Raw genomic sequence first — 8,747 nt, forward strand, 5'->3', positions numbered from 1 at the left:
TCATTTAAGATTTCTCTCGACCCATGTTTGTTTATTTTCACGATTCCAGCGATATTGTATTCCGAGACATTGAACGACTCGTAATAAGACCCGTCCTCTTACTTTTGTTCATCCCCTTCATTATGTAAGCAAATGAGTCATTGGAACTAGTTTGCTGCCTTCGCAACAATCATGCTATGCATTCCCAGTGCTAGTGTTCGGAGCGTGATTTTCCGAGCATCATTCTTGTGTTGTGGTATATCCTTTACAACGAATGTCAACATGATAGCATTGTTGACACCTCTTAGTACTTTAAATTTGTATACAGTGTCTGTACATACAGTAAATACAGGATCTCCTCCAAAGAATTCAAGCTCCCCTAAAATAACTGTCCTCATAGAGTTGTTGAAATCTGTATGCGCTATGCGGAAAGACTAATTGGACATGACCTTCGTTGAGTCCAGACATAGTAGCCCAAGAGTCAGAAACACCACCAAAGCCAATTCCTTGGCATGCTCGAGCTGTTCTGGTAAAAGTTGTAGTATTACTGTTAGTCATACAGCACATCTCCATATAAAAATTGCAACGAATTGTGGAGGTAGCGTCTCTTTTCCATGTGTAATGCAAATAATTGAAATAAGTTATTGATTTATTCTTCATTCCTTGTGAAGGTGGAGTAGCGAAGAAGCTTAAAAAATATAGAAAGTAGGAGCGAGAAGGTAGTCTTGGTGACTTTACCCTGTTTTGAAGACTGTGATGTCAACTCTGTTGCTGACCGATGGTGGCACGGTATGAAACAGAGTACAAAATTTAGGTCAAGCGCTGGGACCTATGAGGTCATTCAACACAAAGGGAAACTGAGAGTAAACAGATTTTAAAGGTGTAACAGGAGAACCTTGCAGTTGCATTATGAAACAATTGTTAGTAGAGAGTGGAATGTAACATGGAAGAAAAAGAATGTGAATGGAGGTACGGTAAAAGGAATAAAAGAGGTTGCAGCTCGGGGCCGGAGGGAGCTGCGAAGAAACTTATGACTGCCTACAGAGCACCACGTGAGTTGCACTAATGGCACTAATTTTCTATGGGGAATACGCTTGATGAAAGGAATGATAGGCTACTAATACTTATTTTGAAGAAAGTCCTAGCTTAGTAGAACTTTCAGGAAATGCAATGGTCTTTACCCCATACATGCCAATGCTTTGAATATTAATCTTCTCATATATGCCTGTTCAAGTGAAAACTGGCTTAGATGAGTTCAGCATGCAATGACACTGCATTCCAAAACTTCATATCTGCCTCGACAAACATTAGGAGAGCCCTATATAGTTTTGTCTTTGATGCATCATCTAAAATTCATTAAAATAATTTCAGATTTCCTACTAATAACACCAGTATTTGAAAAACAATAAAATTTTATGGCAAAATTATCTTTCATACAAACTCAAGAATCAATATTAAGTCATGATAGTGTTGAATTCCCCAAGACAATGAGTGGCCAACATTGACTTTTGAAGCATGTGCCTCTTCAGCCAATAGGTAGGTTGCAACTGACATCCTCATATTTTTGTGTAAAGCTTGTCGCAAAGCAAGAATGAATAGACCGGGAGGTGGGCAATCATTTATGAATGACGAGTTTGTATGAAAAAATAAGTCTTAAACCCATCAATCATAACTAGCCTGAGTGCTATTTGGGTAGAACTTATGGGGAAGAAAAACATTTAATTAGAAAAGTGGTGAGAAAAGGGTTTTCATTCGTTGAAGTACAGTACTGTACTACAAATTTAGACAAATGGAGCAATGATGAACGATAATTTTATTTCCAAACTAAGGCTATACAAAGCTATGGAGAATCCTTATTGAGACATGTCCAAGTATAAGGACAGTAGTTCTTACAGATAACAGATCTTACCTACTGATGAGCCGAAGGTTGCATATCAATACACTTTTGGTTACCTACTATACTTCTATCTCAAGATTTCAGAAATTACATTGTCTTGGTGGAATTCAACACTGGATTACAGCTGATTATGATTGATAAGTTTGTAATGAAACAAAAACATACTACAGCACAATTTTAGCAACTGCTTCTGACTGATATCATATGGGGGTTAATGGTTTTAAAAACACTTACAGACAGGTAACATAATCTATCATGGACTAACCTCATTTGTATGTAGTGAGGTAAAAAACATGTATCTTCTTTTTCTGAACTTTCAACTGAAATAACCATGTCTCTATCTCTACTCGGGCGCCTTGGCCCTGGAATAAATATCAGCCACGCCATTAAAAATCCTCTGTCTTGGAACTTCGTCTTTATTTGCACTTATAACAGAACAATGCCTTAAATATTATAACAGTCGTACTAAAGGATTTCTTCTTATTAGGATTTAAAATCCAGATGCCCTAAAAACACCAGCTGTTCAATTTCAATAATCAACTGGACTGACTACACTGTGCAGGAGCCTTCACGATTCGTCCTGTTATATCGCGAGGTTGCTGTGGAGGTTGAGGTTGTGTATCATCTTCGTCACTGTCCGAATCAACATTATTGTCGGAATCACTGGAGTCTGTGTATACTCCCAACCCTGGCAAAACTGCAATACACTGGAAGCCTGGCTTTGTACTTGTTTTATTGCTGTGTGTCTCTTCTTTTTCACCATTACTAGCATTACCTGTCAAACACAACATACACATCAACTACAGTATACATAATAATCACTGGAAAGGAAGTTTTTCCTTAACAAAATTTTAAACTTAAATTGTACATCTCATATCTAAATATCTCTCCCAACCTGGCAGTCCCATGTTTGTAAGTTTGTCTTACTGGAATTTTCATCCATAATTTAAAAACAATATGGTCTGACCCGCGACAAGTTGAGAAATGTGACTCAGTGTCTGGCTCAACTTGTTAACCATAAAACAAATGTATCATACTAATTGAGAGAGAGAGAGAGAGAGAGAGAGAGAGAGAGAGAATCAACACATTGTTAATAAGGTATATGAATGAAATAAGAACTGATGCATGATGCATTTAACCCAGCAAAACTTAAACATCAACTTACTAGTATTTGGTAGTTTAGAAGCCTTTACATCTTCTACATTTTTATCTTCATCACTGTGCTTCCTCTTGATAGCACCAGCCAGAAGGGACAAGTGGGATTTAATTCCACTTCCTCCTGTAGGCTTCTTTTCTCCCACTCGCATCTCAGCTCTCATTTCCTCTTCCGCACAGTTCTTCTGCATGGCTGATACCTTTTTCCTGAAACGTAAGTCATTTCTGCTTTAGGCTGTTACCAAATTATTGTTTAATCTAAAATATGGGTACAATACAAATACCAGGACCTAAAAACTCAATGACTATCATCCACACATATTGCACCCTTAATTGACCTTGGAAAACTTTCCTTATCCTTCAAATACTCAAGTATTTTTCTTTCTCTTATTTTTCCTCCGTGCACAATCATTTGTGCTGTTGGTCTTGGTCTTGAGTTTTATTGCGCTACTATTAACAATATTTTTACACTTGATATTCAATATTATGAAATACATGAAACTAAAAATTTTATGCATCGATTAACTGCAATGCAATTCAGCTCTAGAGACAATGAAAAACATGAGAATGAATCAAGGAAAACAGAGACATAATTTCAGGTAATACATAAGTTTTCAAATCACATGAGTTGATTGGTACTTTTAGCACCAATCTGCCAAAGGATGAATTACCATGGGTTACTGAGCATTTACTGCACATGTAGGCAAATAAGCTGTGAGTGCAGTGTATATCTAACATGCTCTCTTTGGCTCTTTAAGAATAAATATGATGCCTATGCATGTCAAAAGTTCTATAGCTTACCAGGAACAACAATCTTGATGAAGAGTACAAACATGAATTCAAGTAATTCTGATACAGGGAAGAATCATCTAACCTGTATTCCGCCATGGCAGTATTTTCCTCGGTGCGAACTCTCTTTTCCTCTTGCAGTTTGCTTCGATCAACAAGCTCTAAAAAGTCCACTTCATCATCCTCCAAACCTCTTACCATGTTCTTGAACCTGCAAATCATTCATTTGACTAATTTAGGTACCTACATTCAGCTCATACATATGAAGATCATATTTTCTTTTCAATCTTATTTTAATGAGGTTTGACATATGGCAATACAGTTTATACAGTATATCATACCTACTAAGAGCTTAGAAGTTAGTAATTTTGCCATTTCTTTTACATTCTTAGAAGCCACCTCAGAAATTAATAATCTTCAGTAGAACTTGAACAAATGTTCTTCTGTTGTCTTTCAGATTTAATGTATTATACAAAATACAAAAGAAAAAAGCTATTCAACATTTTCAAGATCTGCAACCAAAAAGACAAAACTACATTTAGGTTCAGACGCACTTATGAGCTTCATCATATTCTTCTTGCTTTTTCTGCCGCTGTTCTTGGAGACGGTCGTACAAAGAACGATGATCCGGAGGTGGTTCTTCAGGCGCTTCCAAGGGATCACCTTCTTTTCTGTTTTTTTCCCAGTTTTCTTGTCTCACTCGTCGGCGTTCCGCGACATCTTTTTCACTGATGAAGCCACTACTCATCTTCTATGAAAAGCAGAAAACTTGATTTAGTTTGGCAATAAAATACATTCTTAAAAAATATAAAAACAATATCAGTGGCTAGCTTGCACAGCCAGCTTCTACAGTATACAATACCAACAATACCATACAGTATTGGATTCTGTAGAGGCTGGCCTTCTATGAAAAAAGAATATTGAAGGACATAGTAGATAATTGTATAAAATAGACATATCAAATGAATTCATAAAACTCATTGACGTGACTATAAATATACATAATTATTCTTAAAAAATCTTTTAAATATGAAACAATATATACTACTAGGAGCAGAGACCAAAGTCAAAACTGGCCTTCGCAGACATGATATTAAAATAAGGGGAAAGAAATACAAACATATTTAACATAATACACTGCGCAAGAAAATAAATGTGAGCAATGTAATGCTTTACCTACTGGATGGATTTAAAAGTAAAAGACTCTTAGATCCCAACCAATTCCTGCATATTGAGAAGGATCCTCCACCATGGAGAGGAAACTGCCCTGAGATGCTTTCATGAACATGGACAATAAGGTTTGAACCTACTGGTATATTTACAGAGAATAACAAACAACAACAATGGAGCAAGTCACAAACAATCTGAAACATTATATTAAAACATCCCTAAATGCATACAATTGCAGCCAAGCCACAAAACCCTTCTGGGTACTCGGTGACAGTGCGACACTGTGTATGCACAAGTGTAGGCCATTTCCAAGGGCAGGAGAGCAAGCACACTCTCAGATCAAGCCAGCCATATTTGAGCCAGGGCAGTGGACCTATACAGGAACAGGAATATAACGATAGAAAGACCAGAGTGGGAAAACTATAAAACAAAAATGACATCTACTCCCACCTTAGTTTTTGACTTCTATGGTGTTCTCAGTCACGCCACATCAAATGAAGGCCAGCCAAGGACCCGGCACCCTAAGCTAGGTTAGGTTAAATGCCTTTGCAAAATTCCCATGTTCCATTATTTTCGGTGACTGCCTTGTAAATATTGGTTTCCTTGAACTATGTGCAGATTTTTTTAATAATTACATGGTGACTTTTGCATTTTCTGACTAAACCATCACTTTTTTCATGGTAACCCTATCCCCCATACCGAACAATCCAGGGTTGAATTGAGTTGAATAAAGAATTGTAGCCCAAAAACTGAGACCGATGAGATAATTCAGTGCTGAAACTGAAACTGACAGTAAAAGGTTTGAAAGGTGTAACGGGAGGAAAACCTCGCAGTTGCACTATGAATCAATTGTTAGGAGGGGGTTGAAGAAAGTAGGATGGAAGAGAAAATAAAAGAAGGTACAATAAGGAACGAAAGGGGTTGCAGCTAGGGGCCGAAGGCACGCTGTAAAGAACCTTAAGCAGTGCCTAGCCTACAGTACACCGCACTAGCCTATGTGCACTAACGGTCCCATTGGGGTTCCCCATTTAACATGACTTAAGAATTGAGGTAAAAATTCACTCTTTATCCTTTAGCCTATTTTTCATTTGTGCTTGAGTTGCCTATGGGTTTAAAACTACTTATAATATTTGTAAAAGTAATAACAGCCATGCATTTTCTTACTTTAACTAAGGAACTGGGTAAGCATTCTCAAGCCTAACATACGTGGTTAAGCCCAAGATAAACCACATAGGATGGTAATTATCTGAAGGCCGTCAGCTTATTTTATTTAACTTAATTGTTACGGTTTACGTCATTAATCGAGAATGGGGGAGAATCACCGTGATAAAATTACCTTTATTTACACGACAGTCTGGAGAGTTTGAGATGTTGTCAGGTTGTTTTGACTCCGTCGTTAACTTGGACAAAGGGGAGCCATTGGATTATCTTTCCTTTTATAACATCACAATTGTCAAGAAAAAGATTAAATATATTAATTGAAATATATAAAATTGTTTTTTTAACTCTTAAATATTTTACAAAACTTATAAGAAACGAAAGAGCGTATAGGTTAATGAAACAGCAAATGGCTCCTCGAAGCCGAGTCTTTCAGCAAGGTAACTTCAAGTTCGATTTCATTACATAACGGAGTACTAGAAATACAACCTATTATCGAATTTCAGCAACCACAAAATGATGAAATGGAAATTTTGAGATAGAAAACAGGAGATTTGCAAGAGAGAAGGGAAGATTGCGTACAAGAATACAGGAGTACAATGCAAGAAAAAGAAAGAAAAAAAAAAAACAATAAAAAACGGTAGGGTATAGACTACAGAGTTGTTTTACAAGGAAGGCACTGCAGAGAGAAAGATTAATGAATAAATGGATCTCAGAATAATAAAAGATGCAACTGGGGAGATGCTGCCTGAAGTGGATGCAATCCTTGGTTGAAGCATTTTGAAGATCTGCTGACTATGGAATGATCCAGCAGTTAAAGGAGTTGGCGGGATACTGCACTACACAAGTGTAAATATATTACACCGAGTGGCTGACCAAGATGTGTGTTGTATGTCTGGACTAGGAACTGGTTCTGAAGGAATGGGCAAGAGAGATAACCGTTCTCTTGTATGAGGTTAAAGTTATAGAAGAGACCAGATGAATTATATGGAGATAACAATAAGTGTAAACCAGATTACTGAATATAGAATTGAACATACAATTTAGGCCAGAGGCCAAGCACTGGGACCAAGGAGGTCATTCAGCGCTGAAACAGAAATTCACAGTAAAAGGTTTGAAAGGTGTAACAGGAGGAAAACCTCGCAGTTACACTATGAATCAGTTGTTAGGAGAGGGTGGAAAGTAAGATGGAAGAAAAAGAATATAATAGGAGGTACAGTGAAAGCAACGAAAGGGGTTGCCTACAATGCACTGCACGAGGTGCACTGATGGCGCTACTTCCCTACAGGGGATATATACCAGAGAAGGTACATGAAAGGATTCTGACAGATAAGATAGGAGAGGAAAATTACGAGGCTTAGACAATGAGAGCAATTGTGTTGATCAAGTGTTTGTTATGAAAGTTGTGGGAAGTTTGAATGTAAAGGGAAAGAGTTGGATACAGCAGATACAAGTCTAAACATGTTTACGATAGACTTAACGGAGAGACAATGTGGAAAGTGTTGGAGATATGTGGTGCAGAGGATAAATTGCTAGCTGTGATAAATATCTTCATGATGGAATGATGAGAGAAGCCAGAGAAAGATACAGGTGAATAATTTTGGGATAAGAAAAGTGGCAAAAATGGAATGTGGAATGACTGACATTTGCCAATGATACTGTATTGACTGGCAAGTGAAGAGAAAGTACAGAAACTAGTGATATGTGCACAAGGCAGGGAGAAAGGCAGGTTTTAATGTACAAGAATTGTTGAGCCAACCCTACTTTATGAAAGTGAACAACAGATGTTGATTCACCAGCATACATTTCCACAACACTAGGAGGAATGATGAGCAGAACGTATGGAAAGTGCTGGGTAAATGCTGTACCAGTTACTGGAAAGGAAGGGCATTAATATCCAGGAAATGATTTTGTGCTCAGGCTTTTGTACAGCAGGTTTTCTGTACAGAGGTTCATCCGCTATTCAGTAGTGGAAGTATTTATGTGGCAGATCTAAAATTTTCGAAATATACAGGCAGTTCCCGGGTTATGGCGGGAGTTCTGTTTCAGTTGGAAAACGCTGTAACCCAGAACATCAGCGCCTACGGTGCTTACAACACCATAACTCTATGGTTATAGCGCTGTTTCCTCGGAACATCAGCTGTAAAGCAGAACCGATTTGAAAAAGTGCCAAAAGTACAGAATGTTGTAAGTCGGAGCCACCATAACCCAGGGACTACCACAGACTTTTCGCCAACTTATCTCTTTCTTTTCCATTTGACTTCATCTAAAGTGAGCTTCAGTATAGCTTTGACCTGTCTAGGACGTTCATTCCCAAGACATAGAATATAAATTCTGAGCAACAAAATAATGGAGATGGCAGGATTCAGCAGCAGGCATCTGGCTGTGACAGGTTTGATCATTCCTCTTTAGTTAAAATAAAGTGCTGTAGGATTCATACAAAATACTGGCTGCAATTGCAAAAGTAATCAGAGTATGCATACTCTCTTATTAATAGCAATCTTGTCAACTTTCTAAGTATTTTTACATATATTAACATGTTTTGGCTCTTGAATCATGATGATGATATTTGAATTACAGTATACGCCAATTGTCTACT

General features: G+C 37.5%; 1 protein-coding gene across 1 annotated transcript; it reads right to left on the bottom strand.

The window, feature by feature from the left end:
- Positions 1–2,276: 2,276 nt before the first annotated feature.
- On the bottom strand, positions 2,277–6,585 carry LOC136832710 (PSME3-interacting protein). Its single transcript, XM_067094165.1, has 5 exons — positions 6,327–6,585; positions 4,375–4,571; positions 3,906–4,031; positions 3,042–3,238; positions 2,277–2,651 (listed from the first exon to the last, which is right to left on the bottom strand). Exons 2-5 carry the CDS (start codon positions 4,566–4,568, stop codon positions 2,413–2,415), a joined length of 756 nt encoding a protein of 251 aa, XP_066950266.1. The 5' UTR covers positions 4,569–4,571; positions 6,327–6,585; the 3' UTR covers positions 2,277–2,412.
- Between the last annotated feature and the right edge of the window lie 2,162 nt (positions 6,586–8,747).

Source organism: Macrobrachium rosenbergii, chromosome 50, assembly GCF_040412425.1.
Source record: "Macrobrachium rosenbergii isolate ZJJX-2024 chromosome 50, ASM4041242v1, whole genome shotgun sequence".
NCBI lineage: Eukaryota > Metazoa > Arthropoda > Malacostraca > Decapoda > Palaemonidae > Macrobrachium > Macrobrachium rosenbergii.

What these genes read in the sequence shown, in the direction of transcription:
- LOC136832710 (XM_067094165.1), bottom strand. Translation starts at nt 4,568, where the DNA reads ATGAGTAGTGGCTTCATCAGTGAAAAAGATGTCGCGGAACGCCGACGA. An exon ending in ACTGCCATGGCGGAATACAG is followed by an intron (nt 3,239 to 3,905) that starts GTTAGATGATTC and finishes CTTACGTTTCAG; the next exon opens with GAAAAAGGTATCAGCCATGC. An exon ending in TTCTAAACTACCAAATACTA is followed by an intron (nt 2,652 to 3,041) that starts GTAAGTTGATGT and finishes TGTGTTTGACAG; the next exon opens with GTAATGCTAGTAATGGTGAA.